Genomic DNA, 21,834 nt, shown 5'->3' with positions numbered 1-21,834 from the left:
GGGCAAGCCAAGTGATATCTATAAGTTTATGTAATGAATCAATGTTTTCCCTTTAGTTCTTTGACCATGTGAAGACTGGAATTGAAGATGTGTGTGGACACTGGGGTCACAACTTCTGGAGAGATAAGTAAGAATAGCATTTAAAACTCTTTGTTATACAGGAGCGGCTGAACTGGCTCAGCAGCAACAAAGGAAGGCTGTTGGGCATCATATTTCATTTTCAGCATTTTATTCCTGAAAGCAGATAGTTGTTTTTAGAACGTGTGGGTTACAAAGGGAAAGCAGCAAAACAATGTCTTTTTACTAAACCACAAGCAAGTAGAACAGAATCTCCAGCTGGGAAGAAAGGCAGCCCTCTGATCCCAGGGTAAAGTATGGTACCTTCTGAGCGTGCTTGTTGTCTCCTTCTTTCTGACTGTTTCAGAGCATTTCCTGTATGTCTGCTGAGCCTTTCATCCCATCCGGCTTTCCTCTTGAAAATTGCTTGTCTCTGCGGTGTTAAGTGAGGAGTTAGTTCCCTATTTGACGGGAAACATACAAAAGCTTTGGGACTTTCTCTAGAAAGATCAAGGCACTGGCTGCCATGAGGTGCATGAGAGATCCTAATGGCAGGCAGCTTCACAGTTCCTGATGGTATTATTTAAGACTTAGTGTCAGTTAAGAAGATTACCACTGGCAATACCTGAATAATTCATGTTTTCACTTCAGCTGCTGAATCATCATCATTGGTTTGGATCTAACTTCCTTTTCTCAGAAGCACACTCATTAACACCCAAATCCTTTAGACCCAAAGGGTGGGCATTGCTCATTCAAGAAGCATTTAAGTGTTTTATACAAAGAGGAGTATCACCTGCAGAAGGGCTGAGAAGAGCTCTCTCCAAATGTCTTGAGAGCAACACAGTAAGGACACTCTCCTGACAGGTGCATGACATGGGTACAACTTTCCTTTACTCAGCCCCTGGTTCTCCAGTATGTGTGAGATCTTTAATTAGTAGATTATGGACCAAAGGAGGGTCCCACCTCCTCACGACCTTAGACCCAAATTCAAGAATAATTTTAGAATGACTGGAGGGCAAAATATTTTCTGACAAACAACATAACCCCAGCTGTAATCAATATTTTTTCAATAAGCATCCAAGAAGTTTGCAGTTGCTTTAGAGGAAGGGAGAATTTCCAAAGTTTTACAAAAGCAGGCTAAAATTTCAAAGAAAAAGCAGTCAGTGCAAATTTAGACCTTTTGTTTGTTATTACAGTAAATATTTAATGTTCTCTTTGTCTCAGTAAAAATGGACAATTAAAAATAATATTGTCTAATAACACGGAATACCTAAAAGTTAAAAGTTGCTGCTAGGGAGACTGTCCATTAATGTATTAACCAAAACACAGGTTAAGACAGGTTAAGACTATCTATCTGAAGCAAAGATGAATTTGACCCTTTGTTATGTTACTCAGCAGTAGGTTGTTAATATGAACAGACACATACCCAGGGAATAAATGCCTTCACAATTTCATTAGCTACAGTATATTGGCTTTCCTTAACTATGCACAGTAAAAATTAACTGGTTGGGTTGGTTTGCCTCACGTACAGGTTTAAAAAGTTTGACAATAAATACCTGCGAAGACTTCTAATCCGGGAGAACCAGCCCAAATCCAGCATTGTTTCTTTATACAAGAAGCTGGAAATCAAACATGCCATTGAGATGGCAGAGAGCGGAATGATAAGCAAGGTCCCATCCTCGGTGTCTCTCAGGTAAGGAAGTGATGGCAGCGTGGCCAAACATTTCAGCTGGGTCACATAATTTATTTCACAGCCCAGTCTGTGGGCAGGATAATCACTTCAACTTCGGACACTCTGTGTCCAGATGTCACCTGAACAGTAAGTGGATATGAAACAAGAGCGTTTTGCCTGCAGCTCACACACAAAGCACTTGGGGAGCTGTGCTCGTCTGGAGCGTGTAGTTTCACAACGGCTCATGGAGCTCATGCAGCTGCTCATGGGAACACTGATTTGCCATGTAGAGTGGAGATGTATTTGAACCAGTGCGTGCCCATCTGCTGCCAATAGCTACAGGGGAAGCCTGAGGGACATTTTGAAAAGGACCTTAATCAAATTTACAATTTTGTGTAATTTATATCAAATTTTGGAGACTGAGTTTTGAGCCTTACCACTGACTCAGATGAGATCAAGATTTCATTCCTACATGTTACGTTTTCACCTGGTCTTTGGTTGGTTTGAAATGTTGTTTCTAATACTAACAAAAGAAATAGTACAAATGTAATTCCCAATCATAAAAATAAAAACATTCTTCCTCACTCTCTCTTTCCTCTATTTTCTTTTCTTTATCTTGCCACAGTGACTATCATGAAGGAAAGATAAAGCCGCTTTCTCCCACTGAAATGGAAAACATGCGGGAAATATTAACAAAGAATCTCTACCAAATACGACATCGAGTAAGGATGAAGTTTTGCATACTTAAATATCCAAGTATTCTTTGAATATACTGATTACCTTCCTAATGTATCTTTGGGCTAGTATATCTGCTGAACCATAGAGTAATAATCAATGCTGTTATTTACTTCTATTGGCTATGAATCCATGTCCTATCATATGTACAACAACATATTCATACTCCTTTATGTTAATAGCTTAGTTGATCTTATACTATTCATAAAGCTTATGTTTTTGTCATATTACCGGCAACATACTTATATTATGTAAAAAGGAGCATAATCAACCCAGCATTGTCCACTTATATCAGTATTTTGGTCGCTTCATGATATGGGATTAGATTTCCCATTTGCCTCCAGTTGTGAAGTTGTTTGTATTAACAGCAGAGGTGATGACCTGGAAAAATACCGAAATAAAAGCAAAAGGACATTTCACATTTACCCTCCTGTGACTAAGTAGTTTGAATGCCCGAGCCCTTGGAAAACATTCAAAAGTGGAGCAAGCTTCAGCTTGCTGGAGGTAAAAATTACTTCCCCTTAGGTGACTCATCTTACTGCTTTCAAATGTATGTCCTCTCTTGACATATTGACTGAGGTAGTACAACGTTGGGGTAAGCACTGTATTAACCCAGCTTTTTCTAATTTCTCCCTTATAAATATCAGCAGGTTAAAACCAAACAAATAAACAGGTACTTGTGAAGCAGATGACTGAAAAAAAATGCTGGCATAATTTCTGTTCTTGTTCTTAATCATTTGTGATATAATTTTGTTCTCAAGTATTTAAGATGCTTATTAAAACATTAAAGCAAAAAGGCTGTTTTGCACTGTGCATGCAGTTCAACACATTTGACATGTTTTTCAGAAGGTGACCACTGCTTTTATATTTCAGACAATGTCATATAACCGACACAGCCTCGCCGCAGATGCAAATGAAAAGCAGGCCAAAGAAATTCTTATCCGTCGCCGGCACAGCCTTAGGGAGAGCCTGAGGAAAACGAACAGCCTGTCAAGAGAAAGACCGGTACTTGCATTTTGGTTGTTTTATAGAAAGCAGTTCTTCGTAGCTAAATGTCATGCAGAAAAACAAATGTAAAAAAAAAAATCGTAAATTTGAAAGACAGCTGCACATATAATGTCATTTACACCTTGAGTCGCACACAGGGGCTCCTTAATTTGCGTTGACCCTTTCAGCAAAGCTTCAGTCTTGTAGAACATGATATGGGAGTGGGATCTGCTGCCATAATTTTATCTCAGAGGAACAGGCTGTACACAGTATACACCTAAGGGATGGTCAGTATACTCTATCAGTATTTTGATGAAGCATGGATGGTAGGGATTTAAAATTACTTTCAGGTAGACAAAATACTTACATTATGCTCCAAAATATGGGAAAAAGAACTTCTGATTGAGTCAGATGAGATCTTAATTTGAAAAATGTAGTGAGCTCTTTAGTATTCATAAAATGTAGTCAGGATTTTAGGTTTTGACCTATTTGACAGAATAGGAAAACCCCCTCCACCTACAAGAAGTGCTGTGGCATGGTCATATTTGGCTCTTTAAGGCAATCCTGCAATATTTTCACTGTAAACTTCAGACTGTTCAGAACAGAGCATACTGATTCAGCAGGGAATATGATCCCCAAAATCACCTTCCCATTTTAGGTATCAGGGAAATTAATTATTCTATAAATATGTATTTCATATTACAGAAATACTTAGTGACTGTTGTCTTCATTGATACAGTTGTCCTTCAGCAGCTGAGGCTGGAATGATGGCTCCAATATGTATTATATCTTATTTGTGATCATTACCAGGGCTACTGTGGTATTGATTGTGACAATAATTTTGTTCCTGAATTATTTTTTTTCCATCTCACAGTTATATATGTTGTCTTTGTCATACAAATAAGTGATTTACTAGGTGGAATAATGAAGAGATTCAGCAGGATCAAGACATTGTCAGGGCAGGGAGAGAAACAGGTATCTTGACAGTTTTTTAAAATGTACAGGCTCTAATTTTAAAAACTATTATCCTTGGATGAATCCACCACAGAGGGAAGCATAGTGGTCCTGAGCAGCACAACAATATCCAAAGAGGAAGAGTCTCTCATGAAAAATAGATTTCCTTCCAGGTTCCTTTTGAGTGTGAAACAAGCAGAGGAGAGCTGATAGAATATATGAGTTTAAAAAAAAAAAATTCTATCAAATGTAAGAAAGGATGCCCTTGAGAAACTTGGAATTTTTTAAAAAAACACCCTGTCCTGAAAGTACCTCTCATGTTCCAGGAAGTATGAGGTGTGCTTTGCTCCCAGGGCCTTTAGAGCTTGGTCTTGGGAAAACAAGGATTTTATGCCCTGCATTGGTAAATGATCACGCTGGTGCCTAACTTCCCCGTCCACTTCAGTGTGACTAGTCAACTGTATAAAGTCATTTATATGTATAAAGTGCTTGCAGGATCAGAATACAGATTAGTTCTTGTGCCTGAGCTTTGGTCTCAACGTAATTTTTGCAGCTGACTACTAAAAAGTTTCAAATGGGAGTTGCATGAAGTGATGCCATGCTTGCAGCGGTTGCCTTCCTTAGGAAAACCTGTACAGGTAAGGTTGAGGTTAGAGAGCATACATTTATTAACTTTGATCTCAGAAGGCATATCACTAGGCTTTCCTTTGATTAAGCTGCTTGAGGTTACTCAGTCTTTATCTTAGTTAGCGCAGACCTCAACCAGCAATCAGTGTTAACTTGAGAGTGTAGCAAAAGATCACGTATTAGCTAATCTCAAACTACTCTCCAGCCCTTTAGTTACATAAACTTGTTCAAGCCTCAGTCATGTACCTTAACATACATTATACAGGTACTTCAGTCTGCAGTAACCTAACATTTCTTATATTTCTTTGCACACAGGCTGCTGCAAATACAAAAAGATTCCTTTCACTTCCTAAAAACACTAAACTCCCAGAGAAACTACGAGTGAGAAATAAAACATCTTCAAAAGGTAAAGAAAATTTTTCTGCTGTCTTTTACTGTGCTGCAGTCATTTTACCTACATAGAAGGAAAGTTTTTCCAGGGATGATGTAGAGAAATCAGCATGTTAATTTTCAAATAAATGTTTTACATGCACATGCTTTAATTCTAAAGTTAATGCCTTCATAGCATATTTCTAGGTGCTGGATATTTAGCAGGGGTCTTAGAGCATTAAAAGTGATGGGTGCTAACACAGGTATCTGAATATAAAGAAATGCCACGTCAAGCAGAGTCTTGTGGGGTTTTCTCAGTTCACATGTCATAGTGGTGTTGTCCTCCCAGCACATCCCCTTATGTGAGTGAGCAGCAGCCTGACACACTTCTGCACCAGAAACACTGCCGTGACTCATTCTCCTTGTATTTATTCCATAATGTCCAGATCTCCCTCTTGGATTATAAGCCTGTTTGGTTTCTTTTCTCACTGGGGTCAGAGTAGAGGACACTGCTCTGAGAAGTCAGAGAGGAGAATGAGGACATGAGATCTGGTTTATAGTTCTCATGAAGAACTTCTCAAAATGCTGTTTTACAACCAAAATGTAATTTTGTTTTTCCTGCCAAAACTCATAAATGTTTTATGTTGGAGTTGAATTCTAACAGCAACAACAGAAAATTTGGAAGAAGATAACCATGTGATGTGAAAACTTTGCCCAATTCTATATGTTACTTTTGGTTATTACCAGTTGCATTACCATGCTTATCCCGTGCTCAGGAGCATTTCCTTTCATGACAAGCAACCATAAAGATCTCTTGCTGAGATGAAATCTCTGCACAGTCAATAAAATGTCCTGATCCCCACCCCAATTAGTTTCCCACTCTTCCAAATTAATTTAGCAATAGACCATGTTTTTGTTAACAATTACACCTTTGGTCTCCTGAATGTAGGATGCCTTTTATTCTGTTGTTATGTCTGCAGAGGTCACCTAGAATTAAAGAGGAAATGTGCCTCCAGATTACTCAGTTGTCAAAAAATATATTATTTGACATATTAAAGGGGGAAAAAGCCTGCAAACACAGTTTGACAAAGACCTTCCTTGATACATAATTATCTAGGTGAATGGACAATTATGTGCTGATATTTTTTGTTGACTCCTTCCTCACTTTTTTAAAACAAATAACATGTAGGCTACTAATGGAAGTTGTTCTTAGGACAGTTGCACAAACACAATTCTTTGCTTTGATATATTTAAAACACCATATCTAAATTAAGTTTAAGAACAAATCTGAGGCATTCATAAATGATGGTTAAAATGACTATCAAATGACTGAAGCATGCAAATCAATTTAAAAGATGTCTGCTGGGGAAAATATATGCACATGTGCACCTGTGAGATTTGCCCTGTGCATTTTCTTTGATATCTTACATTTAGGCATATTAAGGACAGGATGATTCCTCCCATCTGTACACTGACCTTGGGAGATCCTTTGTTTGGTGGAGTACTAGCGCTTCTTTTCCAAAGTCGGGTTTCTGGAGTCCCTGTACAGGTTGTGCTCTGGAAATGCCTCTCAGATTAGATTTTGTGGGATGTGAGAGTGAAAAGTTTCAGTTTTGTATCCTGCTTGGACATGAGCAAGGACCCAAGTAGCTCAGAGGGAGAGAGGTTTTTCCATGTCCAGAGCCAGAACTGGGGAAATGGCAACTCAAACTGGGGGGCACTTGGCAGTTAAGGAGCAGCTGAGTGAGGACTTTCTAAAAATACAGTTTTAAGGGGAGGGCTGAGAGAGTTAAGTGTCTATTACCGGTCTAATCAGAAAGCACCAAATTTAGGAAACACGAGGAATCTTTCTTCTATGGCTGCTAGTGCTCAGCATGCTGTTATTCGAATATTCCTGAAACAGTAATATTCTTCACCTAAAATCTTAATTTTGTTTTCAATTAACAGTGGGTGACAGCAGTGATTCTGAGATGGATGCCGCTACCACAGTGCTCAATCTAAGACCCAGAGCAGGGAAAATCTTGAGAGAGCAGAGACTGAGACAGCAGAGGCCACCGCCTGATTTTAGGGTGGAGTGGAAGAATGAAGTTGATGGGAGCCAGGGTGGACAAGGAGAGCCACAGGATCCAAGCGCCTTGCCTCAGCCATCCATTGGGTTCAGGCAGCCATTGCTGACGAGACCAAGATTTGGCACTTTGAGCAGGGAAGATATGACTGCAGACCATGGATCAGCAAGACCTACGCCACCACCACGGTTAGTTAGGCAGGCATCACAAGGGGAAAGGCAGAGAAATAAGCCTGAGAACCAGCCGTACTGAACATAGGAAAAAGAGAACTATCGGTAACAAACCATGGACATATTGAATTGGGATTCTAAACTATCTGATCAGACTATGGGATCCATTAAAAAAAAAAAAAAAGCCTCAACGTGGATCAAACCACTTCCATTTGGGCAAAGTCAATGCCATTAACTAAGTTAAAGGAATACTGGCAATTGCAAAGCTGAAGACATAAAAAAAATTATCTCTTTTATAAATAACTTATGTCAATGCTTTAACTACATTATTTCCACTATTAAGATAGGATGGAAATGTGCCTTATCACATCATCTCTTGTGGAACCAAGTCATGCAGGTTTAATACCAGTTATCCACTGAAAATCATTGTTGAAAATCCAGTGATGAATGGATTCGTAAAAAAAATTTGTATCATTTCAGTTTTTATTTATAATCAAATAATACTTGTTTTAACCAGAGCTTTAATATGAGTAACACTGAAAATTGCACAATGCACCTATCATATAGACTTTGTACGAAGAATAAATATATTCCTGAAGCCCAGTTTGTTCGAAGAACTGTGATGCAGAAAAAGAGGACAAAGAGAAGGAACAAGCTGTAGGAGGAGAACTGCAAATACAATTTATAGAAAGGAGTTGTAATAGAGACAAGACCTGAATAGCTTGAATTTTTACTTTCTGAATTTTTGGCAATATGTTACCTTTGAAAGGTACTGAGGATCACCAAAGGAAATCTGAATTACCTTGACTTTCACTAATGTCAACAAGATCTGCGAGCACCTAGCGGGACACCAGAAACCCTAAAAAGAGAAAACTTCAAGTGGATAAATAATGCTCTTACTCAAAATTGCTCTTTGCACCTTAGTTTCCTGGATGCAGTGCAAACACAGCAGTAGAATAGTTGCAGAGCGCTGCACGTAGATGAAGCGAGCAGTCTCCTGTTTGAGTCAGGGACCACTGAGACTCTAAAGCTCGTTCACTCACACTTGTGACTGTGGTCAGCTTACTTTACTTTTTGTTTTCTCATCTGTAAAAGGGGAAAGATAATCTTTTCTTTGTCTGAGCTATGCACTCCAAGGAACAAAAATGTTCCGTCTTATTTGTTTGTACAGAAAAGTAGCACAGCAGGGCCCTGGAATCAGTTGAAGTCACTGTGCACCTTAATAATACTTGTAAGAAACACAGACTTCATCCTAGCATAAATGGCTGCCATTTGAGTGCATATGGGAAGGGAAGGTGCATTAAAATAAATGATACTTAACTGTAGGTCTCAGGAATTTGCACTTTCTGTCCCACTTAATCTGTCTTAAATTTTGAGCTTGCTTCAGCACAGATACACATTTCAGTGCAGTGCAGAAATAATTTTCATTCTACTTGTTACAAGATTGATGACGTTCATTGAAGAATGTACACTGTGAAATCATAACTTTTCTTTTTCATTAGCACATTTCTAAATCTGTGGGCAATAAGATTCTTTTTTTTAATTTAAACTTGTTTTGAAAGAACTATTAAAAATCAGAATTTCCTTTTAAAATCACAGGGTAGATTTCTTTCAGAGGTTCGCGAACAAGGTTGACAAATTAGTTTTATAAATGGGGACTTTCCTTCTTCTACACCTTTTCCAAAATATTTATTTCATGTATGTATTTGAAATGTTAAACCTTCCTAAACTCTTTTCTTGGCACAGGTCTTTTAGTTTTTTTTCTTCTGTTTCAGCTATGGAGATTTCTGCTGTGTGTCAAATGCAAAGTCTAAGCTGCAGAGGGATGGCTACGTGAACCCTAGAAATCTCAGTCAAATGGTCATGGCTATTCTCATCAAATGATTTTTATGGAATCCTTAGGACTTAGCTATCCTTTAATGATCATCTCCTGTTTGGAAATAAAACTGGATTCAAACAGAGCCAGCAAGCTTTAAAAACAAATATGAATTTGTCTTTCAACAGGAAAATAGGTTTCAACAGTAAAATTGTCAGTGAGTACTCTTGTCACTGCATTATTTGGATCATGTTTGAATAAGAAGGAATCCCCAGTTTGGATTTTAGTTTTGAAACCATGTTCTCTTGCAGATCAGCCTGCTTAGATTAGGTGGTTTTTATCTGACCAAATAAATGTGAAATGTTGCACATCGTTTACTCCCTGTGGAGCTTTCTCATTCATGTGCCGGTAATGACCAAGTAATGGGCTTGTATCTGGGGAGAGCTGCCTTTATTTTCAAATGATTGTAATTTTTTGTGGCACAATTTTAAATAATGAATGCAGCTTTCAGAAACCTTACTGCCTTTCTGGTTGTGCATTAGTACAGTGCATGCTCTGATCACTGGTACTTAAAGTGGGTGCCCCGTAGTACAAGCACATTGAATTGAAGGTTGTTTTTATGAAATATGGTCTTAAGCTCTTGGTGCTTCAGAAGATGCTAGTACATTGTTACCTTTCCAAAGCACTTTGAGATCCACAGAATACAAGCATCAAGCCAAATCTCCATCATGGTTAAACACTAGGAAGCAGAATTCACAAATCTCCTGGGACTCTTGTCTTCTTGCAAACGCTCTCTCCCTTCCTCAGTCCTGCTTCTCCCACCCCTTTCAGGCTCCTTTCCCCTACTGCTGGGTAAGACCCTCATTGTCTCTGGAAACTGCTTTCCTGGGTGTTCTCCTTTTCAGTAGCAGTGACAGCAATAGGTGACACAGGCTATGTCCGAGGTAGCCCTTCACATACAACTCTTGCTCTGGTTGAGGTCAGAGGTCTGCCTTTTCCTATCTTCTTTTTTTACATTTTCCTGCAAAGGGAAAACACTTTCAATCGCATCTTTGATCTTTCTAAAATGCCCTTCTAACTTAGCTTGCTGAGACTTCTTTCATGTTGTGTCAAAGTTTGCTGGAGAATGAAGTGCCCAGTAACTCTGTCCTCGAGCGCCATCTGATGGGCAAAGTCATGTATTGACGGAACATGTTTTTCACTTTTTCAGGAAACCATATCTTCAGCAGTGACTGGAATACTTGACAAATTCACACATAAATTTTTTGTTTCCGCATGGACTCCTCAGTACACTCCGTAGTGCTGATATTTTACTGCCTTGGTGAGGAAGCACAATGCCCAGTTGTCCAGTTTGAGGGACAGTAGGGAAATATCTATGTTACACTCTGAATTATGGCTTTTTGAGAATTTTCCCCTTCAGCTGCTGAGAGACCTATAAATTAGAAGTAGATGGGATAAGAAAGTAGGTATAGCAAGGGCTGGAGAGTAGGTATACATCCAGGTATGTTTTAAGCAGGTATTTGATAGAGAAAACAAGAATAATTTGCTGCAAGGGGCAAAATGTAAGGGCTGTCCTACTTGATACTAAAGTATAATGCAAGCTCCACTGAAACTACAGGTGTTCAATAAAAGAAAACCATGCTGCAAAACAATTTAGAAACTTGAGAATATCCTTCTCTGCTGAAGCCACATAGAAATCACAGAGAAACAAAGTTAAAAATTCGGCCAAAATAACATGCATGCTGTTAGGAAGAGTATCTTGAGGTGTCTGGGAGCAAACACACTGCACCCTGCACCACGTTTTTCAAGAGATGCCAAGCCCACCAATTCCAGACACCAGCAACATTTTAAGGCCGACACTGCAAGAAATGCTTCAGCTGGTCACCATTTCCAAAACTGTTTTAAGTTCTGACAACATCCCCCAGCTCCTGAAGAAAAAATGAAGGATTTTGAAATTGGCTGGAGGAATGCTTCTTGTACTACAAGAGCTCTGATCCTATAAAAATATCCTTGTAAATATGCTTAAAACATGGCATCTGTAATACACAGCCCCAGCCAGGCCAACAATAAATTGGAGGCTCAGGCCAGAAAACATGAGAGAAGGGGTATCAAGTTCAAGCATGAGGAAGAACAGCTTTAGGATGCAGTAGAGGAAGAAGTCATGGACTAACTGATTCAGGTGCTATTTAAATCTGGGAGAGACAGGAGGACTAACAGTCCTTTTTTTGTTAGCCCATATTTTAGCAGATCATGATATAACTTGCCCTTTCTAGATAAACCTGCAGCTGTGTTTGACACTGTCAGTTGTGGGAACAGCTGTGGCAGCTGTCACAACTTTCAACTCAAAGTTTCATCTCCCTCTTGGCCTATTTATTAGACAGCCAGCTAAATAGGGATCTACTTAAAAAAATGCACAGCAGCTTAATTCTCTGAACAAAAACCTTAGCATTTGGGAGTGTTGCATTTAAGGTGAGGAATTAATTTGGTAAGAGTTGAATTCCCTTGTGTTCTAGCAAGTCCTCAGAGATTAGAGGGGCTAGGGGTGGCTGGATCCCTCTTGGATACCGTGCTGAGCCACTTGAGAATCTTACCATCAGAAGATTTCTACTTGCAGGTGGTAGACAGATCTTGTAAGGACAATGTGATGGGAGACAGCACCATTCCTCTCCCAAGTCTGCAAATACTGATGTGGTTCCTACACAGCACTGATGAGCTTTGGAAGCCTTTTTGTCCTGTGAGGTTTGACAGAATACGAGGAACTAAGATTGTGGAAGGGAAGGCAGTGGTCACATTGGCTGCTCTGATGAGTCTCACCAGTTCATAATCTAAAATGTGCGCAGGTTTAAATTTGTGAGTTACAACAGCAACCTAATTGCCACAGGGTTTGTTTCAAAAAGCCATTTTTTTTGCCAAAAAAAGGAAAAGCCATTTTAAATACCCCAGCTGACTTTATTTTTTTCATATCTAAGTAATCTCCTGTTTATTACAAATTTGACAGAATGGAAGAGCAGCTCCTACTGTGTCGCACATCACAAAAGTAGTTCTGTGACGCTAATTAAGGATTTAAAATAACTAGAAATTTGGTTTCATTTCTCCTTGTAAGTTAACACAGAAGTTTTTAAAGACTTCCCTTTAAAACAAGCTCTACAAACTTTCATTTTTATGAGAAAGAAGTCTGAGCTCCACTCACAGTCATTTGATTCTCAAAGTTCAGGCTCCAATAAACTCCCTTACAAAATTCATGATCAGCTCTTTGTGAATGAGTCTTTAAAATTATACAGCACACTTCAGTCTTGGGTTTTCAAATCCCAGAGTGCTGAGCTAAAAAGCCTTGCTTAACCAGGGGTATTCCATAGCACCCATAACCAAATAGAGGCTGGCAGAACCTGAACATACGCACAGAGGTTCTCATCAGCTAGAATGCGATGGCATTACAGTGCTTGAAGTAGTGAACAAGCCAGTTACTAAGCAACACTTGTCCTGTCTTCTTGCTGCATTATCTGCTCAATAATCAACCCATTCTCAGAAAATGGTACTGACCTCTGTGACAGTGCTGCAGTGAGTAAATTCAGAGAAAAAGCGGGACAAGAAACTGAAATCCACGGAACAGGTATGTTTATAAAGGACCTCTTCAAATGTATGCAACATACACAACATGGAATAAACCTGATTTGCTTCATCATTTAAAACCAACAAAATCAGTACATATCATATGCTACCAGCTGTTTTACAGAAATAAATTACTATATTGTATACACAGCCTTCTCAACATCATCTGGTCATAATGGGCAGAAAAGTAGCCACTGTTAAAAAAGTGGAAGTTTCAAAAGGCAAAACCACCCCCAACCCTGCCTACAAGCCCAAGAAAAACAACCCTAAACTAAAGTAACAGCCAGCAAGAGGAAAACTCTAAATTTTCCGTAATTTGCAGGTAGAAACTTTTTTCTTTAGCTCATATTTAGATCTTTGTTTTGTTACAGTCTTCAGATACCACAATTGGATTAAAGAATCTGCTGAGTAATTCAGTAAAGCCCCATAGACTGAAGCCAAAGATAGCTGCTACTACTCCTCCCTCAACTTAAAAAGGGGAGTCACATCTCATCTCCAGGGATGTCATTTACTCATCACCCTCTGAATTTGCACGGTTATGGCAACTAAGATAACAAGGGATTCAAACATCCTCTCCAGGAACTAAACCAGTAGCTTTTAGCATTCCATCTCCAAACTGCTAAATTCTCTATTGTCATTTATTCTTTTTCATTCACTGTCAACCTGCGTCTTGGTTGAATTGGCTCCTGTGCCTTTTATGTGAAAAGCAGGCAGATTCAAATGATCATTTTAAGGAACAGCTTGAAGAAAAAAAAATAAACTGCACTTCATATTGATGTGAACACCTCTATTTGGTGCTGAAGTTTTAGCAGGGGAAAATACACAGCGACAAAATCACAGACATGGAATGTCACTTCATTTTATTTCTATTGCTTAAAAATAAAATAGTGGAACTTTTCTGTAACTGAGGCTTTACAAAGAATAAAGGTTTCTGCAGCACTTCAGAAATCATTTTGGCTTACAGGTAAAGAATATTTTTTCTGTAACATCAATTTGCAACATGTCCCTGAGACCACAGCCTTCTACAGAATTCTTAATTCGATTATTTAATTTTTATTTAGCTTATATGGATAATTATTTTTCAAAATAAAAATATTTTCCAACTGTGGAAAGTGCATTTTTCGCTTATGTATAAACAAAACTAGTGAAGTTTTTATAAGCAATATTCAGACAGCTGTGTATGTTAGTATAAACTGAATTTTATGGTATTTACAGAATTCAACTTTAAATCAGTGCAGCAACTTCGAAGGGTAAATGTTATGTTAGCTCATATAACAAAGAAGTATATGAAAAATTACTAATATGTATTAATTTTTCAGGGTTTTTTTCCTACCCCTTGCTATAGATGCAAAACAGAAGTCCTTGATTTACAGAAGGGTGGTTTTAAGTAAAAAATAAAAATTTACAAGATGGAAAGAAAGAAAATAGGAAATTTAGGGCAACAATATTTTGGGGCATCTACCAAGCAAGGCAAGAGTAGGTAAGACACCTGAAAAATGCCTCAAGTTTCTAGGGAGAAATGAAACACAGATTATTACAATAAGGAACTCTGAGGATATGTATTGAAATCATAGCAGTAATAAGACACACAGTCATTATGTCAATATATAAAATTAAAACAACTCAGAGTTCTATACATATGCCCATGGTGCTGCCACTGGAATTACTGAGGTTTCAGCAAGGATTAAAATGATAACAGGCATTGGAAAATATAAAGAAGAAAATACAAAATGCAAAATACCATCTATGAGTCCTGAAGCAGCAACAATATTTGCACAGATGTGTTCAAGGGGATATCTAAATTGTTTTTAATCAAAAAACCCCAAACCTCAACAATTATATATTGTTGACTGTACTTTCATCAAGTACTACAAGGAAAAGTATACGGAACAGTGCAAAATACATTCTTCACACATTTCAAATGAAATGCAGTGGTGACTGCCAAGTATATGAGTTTGAACAATAAACAACACAGAGGAGTGCTACAACTCTCAGTATAGCTCTGAGAGTAACCTCAGAGCAGCGCAGTTAAATGAAGACTAAGATACCAACGAATAGTTTTTCTCTTGTCGCTGAAATGTCACTTATGCCTCCAGAGATGAGAAAGAATACACTACTCCAGATCCATGAGCTACTGCTACTTGCTCCAGCACACCTTTAACAGTCATTCAAAAGAATTAAGAAACAAATTTATTCTTAAAATTAAGGTAGAAAAATTGCACAGGAAATATTAACAAGTAATTTATGACAAAGTTGCTCAGTAGAAGTTATCACTAAACAGGAACCACCAAGTTCAAGTTTCAATAAAGCTTACATCCAGTCCCAGTTTCACTCTGAATGACCCTGTATTCTAAAATTGTCCATTTTAGGTCTTCTAATATACGGAGTTAGAATATAGCCAATTCTGTTACCTGGGAAAGACCAGGAATCAGCAGGGGTCAGATGGCTACCCCAATGTGCCTAATCATGCTGTGCAGCAAGTTTTGTAGACAAAGTATGCTTAACAAAATCACATAAGCAAACACTCTGTTAATTAAGCTACTGTCAGAGCAGACAAATGGCAGCAGACCACAGCATAAGAAATTAAGGCTAATGAGCTAAACTGCGAATCCTCCCTTTGATTAAATAATGAAAATTCACCTCTGGTTAAATAAGAATCAACTTCTGTCTTTTAAACAATCTATCAATCTAAACACCATTTCAAATGTAAGCAAGCAGGATTTGTGTATTTCATGTCATTCTTTTTTTCCCCGCAAAAAAAAGTTAAAAATCCATTAAAAAATCCCAGCCAGTAGAATACAGCAACACCAGTCCCTCTCACAAATGTTGTAGTGGTACCAGTTAGAGTAACATTTGTCTAGGAGTTAACATCCCTGCAGCAGAAATACTGATACGTACTTGCCTCTATATGAACATAGCGTGCCCTCTTAAAAGATCCTGCTACTACTGAACAAGCCTGGCAGGTATAAGCATCACCCCAGGGTGATTCACTTTGCCTCTCCTGTAAGATACATCTATGCAATCCAAATCTGCAGCTATTGATTTTTTAACTTAACATTTCCATGGCTACAGTATTTTTGTTTGTTTGCATTCATTATCAGAATCGCTACTAAAGCTAGTCCAACCCCTAGACTTGGCGGGCCACAAGGACTGAACTCCTGAGCAATTCCAGAAAGGAGAGGGGCAACTATACGTCCCACTGATGTCACAGACTGTCCAACACCTAGGAGCGTTCCACTGGCCTCATTCCCACCAATGGTCAATTCAAGATCAATGATACAAGTACGACCTATAGTAGTTGAAAAGGCTAAGAATGTAGAAGACAAAATGACCATCCATATGCTCAGCGCTGATGCATACAGGAAAATCAACGTGCAGGTGAAAGTGCTGGAGTGCAACAGAAGTCTGTAAGTATTGTGCTGATAGAGTCTTGTTATTGGTCCGAGCAGACAACCAGCCAGGACTCCAAGTGCACTGCTGTAGCTCAATAGGTATCCAGAGAACAAGGCTTTCACCCCAAATCTCTCCTCCAAGGCCAGACTAAAATTACTATAGTACAGCAGTATAGCAACAGACATCAACAACCGCACTAAAAATACATCCCACAGATCAGAGCACGCAATGCCTTTAATCCTCTTCAGCACTGTTGCAACTTGGATCCATGGAGATTGGAAAAGACTATCACTTGCCATAGCTCCATTAGTTACTGATTTCAAGTGCAGGTCACAAGCTGCTTTTGCTGAGAAGCTGTCTGTTCCTTTGTTGCCTTGCTGATGTTCCCTATTGCCAGTGGTTTCTTCACTCCAGGGTAACATCCAGACAAGACCTAAATAGGGCAAGAAATTAGCTGATTTCATTCAATTACATGAACTTTACATGGAAGACATCAATTTGACTGGAAATTTACTTTAAAATTAAAAAAAAAAAAAGATTAAAACTTTTACTGTAAAAATTAAAATTTATAAAAGGACTTCAATAATCATTCCACTTTTCAAAATTACAAAGATTATGTCTAGTGTAACAGTATCAGTTCAACTCTAAATGCGGTGAAAGCACGGAGAACACTGAGATGCTGCATTTGCAACATATAAACGAATCTGAAGGCTAAAGCCAAAAATTCTGATTTCTAGTCTTCATTAAAAATTCCCATTCTTGTGTCTGAATGTAAAAATGATAGATACAATACAAAGAAGCATCCGGAGGTTATCTGTTTCACAATTCCCTCTCTTCCACGCAGGTTCAAATTCAAAAGATAGTATCGGTATACAGAACACGTATGCCATAGATGAAAAAGGCATCATGAATTCAAGGTATTACAAATAGCACAAAAACACAAAAGCAAGGAATGAAGGGCTCCAAGATGCAAAATACGACATGTAACTTACCAGCATTCAGAAGGAAGATAGAGGCACAGATGAAGGATGCTTGATAAAAGCCATCTTCTGACTCTGCAAGGTAGCCGCCGACTACAGGCCCCAAAATGAAGCCCACGCTAGAGGCTGCGTTGAAGCGGCCCATTACTAACGGGCGGTCTCTCTCAGAAACCAAGTCAGAAAGCAGGGCTTTAGAAATGGAGAGTGTGTGTTTGAAAATACCTGCAACATAATATAGGCAAAATGATAAACATGTATTGCTCAGTCCAAAAGATTAAAAGCAGCTATCAAATATCAGTGGTCAAAATCTCTATGATTGATAAATTTTTAAGATTCCATTAATCACAAATTTTTCAATGCTAGAGTCATGCAGCACACTGGGCCATGACCATCATCCTGACTGCTCAAGGATTTGGACTTAGAAATCAAAATTGTTCAGTCATCTGTGTCGAAGGACTGCTCCTGCAGCCTTGCTGAAAGAAGTAACTAAGCTCCGCGCTGAAGTACACTAGGAATAAAATAGCTGCTAAAATAGGAACTTGTGGGTGGGTTTGGGAACATGGGGTAGGAATGGCTTGTCTGTTTATGAACATAGCTCTGTACCAACTTTGCTGAGTATGAAGATTTCCAGCATTGTAACACACCAAATTCATACAGGAAACTGGTGGGTGGCAAAAGAAGAGCACAGAAGGGTAAACATACTGCAGGAATACTAATAATGCAATCTTTTATGTTCCTTCCCTCTGATTAGGGCAATACTGTCACAGTGCTGTTACCATTGAAAAGTATTACCTCTACTGAGTAAATAAATATCAACCAAACAATTAATTAGCAAAGTGTCTTCAAATTAGGAGATATTAACAGTTCCTAAATCAAAATTAATGGCCATAAAAGTGCCCTTCAGTAGATGTGTTCATAGTAATAGCAACACTTACATCAGAATATATGCAATAGATGTTCAGCTATTGTACAAACTCTGATACCAACCCTGGCAGAAACTTAGCTTCAGTGCTGCAAACATACGTGCTTTCACACAACTCAAATATTCTGTTGAAGCAGTGACCTAAATTTTCAGCCAAATTTTGTTGTATCACTTTGAGGTACATTTTCATCATGAGAATAAACAATAACACACATATCATTCCATTCTCCATTGCAAGATTTCCAGCAGTGACCTGGTATATTGTGTACCTGTCATTACCTTACAATAGCCTTTCAAGGAATTGCTGCACTTCTGTTCTCACAAAATTTAGCCTTTCAAGGTGGCATAAAATTTGTGACAGTTGTTGAGCATACATTTCAAATTATTTTCAGAAAAAAAGTCACAAGAACGTTTGATTTGTAGAGATTTTTCCATTACTAGGGTTCAGCTGGTGCTGCTGGGTGATGATGCTATGCAGCCATCCACATACCATGACTTACCTAGTAGTTATTCTCAAGCTCAGACTACGAGGAATTTAAACTGCAAAATGCCAAGTGTTTACTCACCTACAGGGACTCTAGAAAGGGCAAACAGGAGAACAGTGGGGGATGTTCCAAGAAGGAAGTAACCCAGTGCACTGAGAAGAATACATGCAAGCAGGGAATACTGTCTTCCTACTATATCACTCCAGCAGCCCTTTCACAAAACCAAAAATTAAGATTAGCTTTTTATAATATTTAACTATGTACAGTGAACAACAAGTAATTCTAAATTAAATTGAGAAAAGAGATTGAAGGACTGTCAATGAAAGCTTAATAAGCTTATTACACAATATTCCTAAGTGCTCAAAATCTAGAAGTCATAAGCAGAGTTCTGTCCTACTGGCAGTGCACTTGCTGAAACTATGATTCCATTTAGTATCATGCATAAAGCTTTTTTAAGAATAATTTATCTTAAAAAAATATAAATTCCTGCAATAAACACCATGAAATATCAGTAGTAGGAGCCCTCTGAAAATGTGACCACAACCAGCCACAAATATCTGTTTGCATCAATGGTCGCTATGCACTTAGACACTTGTTCAGCATCCTAAAAGGAATGATCTTAGCTACAAGGAGCTTGTCATCCAAGAGCAGACAAGTAGCAAGTAGTTATGAGAAGGGCAAACAGTAAACTTGAATGTCACATGTTTATAAGTCAGCTTGATTCCAAACAGGAAGTAGGTTTTTAAAATGGTAGGCAATGGTCTTCCAGTTCAAAGAAAATGCCACAGGGTTACAGAAACAAATTATCCTAGGTGGCCTGCATAACAAACCCTGAAACAGTTTTTTCATGAGACACTCCAAATCTGCTTTCTTGAAAGCCAGGAGGTACCAGTGTAATATGAAAGGCTCTCCTGGCTAAATACAGGGATCAATAGGTAAAGCATGCATTCAAGAGGTTTAGTCTTTGCACTGTTGCTTAGATTAGGATATGAAAAATCAAAAGCTAATAGAAAACAAAACCAAACAAAGTTCAAAGATGTAACGCATTCATTTAGGCCATACGTCAAATTACAAGGCACCATCCACTGAGCAGGAAAAGCAAACTCTAGGTAAGAGGCTCATGAAGTGTTGGCTCGTGATACTGCTTTTTGGACAGGCTACTGCACTGAAGGTAACTGCTTTTACTAACACCAACACTGAAGAGACTGTGTGACTGCGACATGTTCAGTAATGTATCTGAACCCAAATCTGGATTATAGTTTTTGTCTAAAGTCTGTATTCTGTTTAGCTTATTCTGAAAAAACTGGCAATTTCCTACAAATGGAACAAACATTTTCCACACAAACTAAAAACTGGATCCTCTAACCAAAAATGCTTATATGAACGCTATAAACATTTTCAAAATGTCAAGAAACACTATTATTAACCTCATCCTTTTCCCCCCTAAAATCCATAGAAATATCAACATACTCAGGAACGCAGCATTAGAACTCACCACAAATGTGCTGGAAAACAGTTGCATTATACCATAAAGAGATCCTAAAACAAACAAGTAAAACACCAATGTTAAAAATTAAACTAACTTCTTTTAAAAGTGCAAACTGCACAAAATTTTAAATGAGGAAACATGAGAGAAAATCTAGGAATAATTTACTAGAAGGATAGGAAGAGGGAGCAGGACAAATCAAGGGTGGAGTTTAGCACATAACCAAGGAAACAGTTTCAGAAATTACAAGAAAAACAAATGTTGAAAACTTATAAAACTATATAATGCAGAAGGATGTTGCCTCATATGGTGTATTAAACAAAACAGACCTTGGCATTTGTAACTGCTTTCTCAGAATCAGGAGAGAATTTCATTACTGGGAGGCACTAATTACTTTCCACTTGGGATTTCAACCTATAACAAGGCACCACAGAAGCCCTGAAGAAACCACAGACCCCACTCCTTCATTTTGGATGCTAAAAGTTTAGCAGCAGTTAGTGACAGAAGAGAAGCACAAAGAGAGAAGCACAAAGAGAAGCATCTGCTAGGCTCTTTCATTTATAAGAATACACCTCAAAACCCAGTTTCTTTTAAAGTTAAAAATCAAAGCAGACTGTTGAAATGAAAACATATTTTCGATGAATTGCTGCTTAAAATACTACCTTGTCAACTCAGAGCAGAACTGTCAACTCAGAGCAGAACCAGAACTATTTCATGAAAAGTGCTAAATTTCATCCAAAATAAAAAGCAAGGTAATCAAAAACTGAATAACAGAGCCCAGGTCAACCACACATAGCTATAAAGATTATCATGCTTGTATCACTACAAACCATAAACAGTACTGTAAAATATAAATAAGAACTTTAGAACCATAGAATTTATCTTACTACTTCATTTTTTTACGATAAAATTCCACACCTTCAGAATTTACTTGCAAACATCCCTTAAAGATGTGCCAAAAGGCAGCTCCAAGGAATTTAACCAAACTGGAAGTAATCATAGGCATTGGAAGGCTCAGGAGAACCAGCTGCAGAATTATTGTTTGCAAAGTCTGTAACAATAAAAATAAAAGCAACACCTCTGACTCCCCAGGTTGCTGAGATGTGAATTCTTGGATGCTGGAGAAGGATCTGCACAAGTGTTACTACAAGACTTCCTTATTCTTTCCAAGAACGCTGTTTCCCTAGCACCTGCTTTTGTCTACTGTCAGTATGCAAGGCTGGACAGCTCTTTGGGTCTAACACTTCCCTCACAGTTTCACTTGGAAATTGGCCTGAATTTTTATTATGCTACTAGCAAGGAAGAGTTATATTACAATGTCCAACTTGCAGTAAGGCATAATACAATTTACATTATCTTATTCTTTGGTAAATCAATCGAGTACTGCAACTCACCTATTATTCCAGCAACTGTATGACTTGCTCCCAGAGATTTGATATGAAGGTTCATTAAAGGAACAACCATGCTCACACCAAATAAATCCTGAAAACAAGGCAGGAAAAGTTT

The 21,834-nt window shown here is 38.3% G+C and overlaps 2 protein-coding genes across 2 annotated transcripts in view; one reads left to right on the top strand and one right to left on the bottom strand.

Moving 5' to 3' along the window:
* The window catches only part of LOC113487411 (sodium/hydrogen exchanger 2-like), a 26,490-nt gene extending 16,667 nt beyond the window's left edge, over positions 1 to 9,823 (top strand). Inside the window, exons 7-12 of the mRNA XM_026861986.1 lie at positions 57 to 127; positions 1,589 to 1,750; positions 2,355 to 2,451; positions 3,338 to 3,469; positions 5,348 to 5,438; positions 7,349 to 9,823. Of these exons, the coding sequence (XP_026717787.1) occupies positions 57 to 127; positions 1,589 to 1,750; positions 2,355 to 2,451; positions 3,338 to 3,469; positions 5,348 to 5,438; positions 7,349 to 7,719 (924 nt within the window). The 3' untranslated portion in view covers positions 7,720 to 9,823. The remainder of the gene's footprint in view (positions 1 to 56; positions 128 to 1,588; positions 1,751 to 2,354; positions 2,452 to 3,337; positions 3,470 to 5,347; positions 5,439 to 7,348) is intronic.
* MFSD9 (major facilitator superfamily domain containing 9) lies at positions 9,171 to 21,834 on the bottom strand. Its single transcript, XM_026861873.1, has 5 exons — positions 21,723 to 21,834; positions 20,338 to 20,381; positions 18,924 to 19,053; positions 17,448 to 17,657; positions 9,171 to 16,888 (listed from the first exon to the last, which is right to left on the bottom strand). The coding sequence occupies exons 1-5, from the start codon at positions 21,790 to 21,792 to the stop codon at positions 16,098 to 16,100; spliced, it is 1,245 nt and encodes a 414-aa protein (XP_026717674.1). The 5' UTR covers positions 21,793 to 21,834; the 3' UTR covers positions 9,171 to 16,097.

The sequence above is a fragment of the Athene cunicularia genome, assembly GCF_003259725.1.
Source record: "Athene cunicularia isolate RWA chromosome 1 unlocalized genomic scaffold, athCun1 chr1_part1, whole genome shotgun sequence".
NCBI classification, from domain to species: Eukaryota; Metazoa; Chordata; class Aves; order Strigiformes; family Strigidae; genus Athene; species Athene cunicularia.
This window is presented reverse-complemented; position numbering and strand designations above follow the sequence as displayed.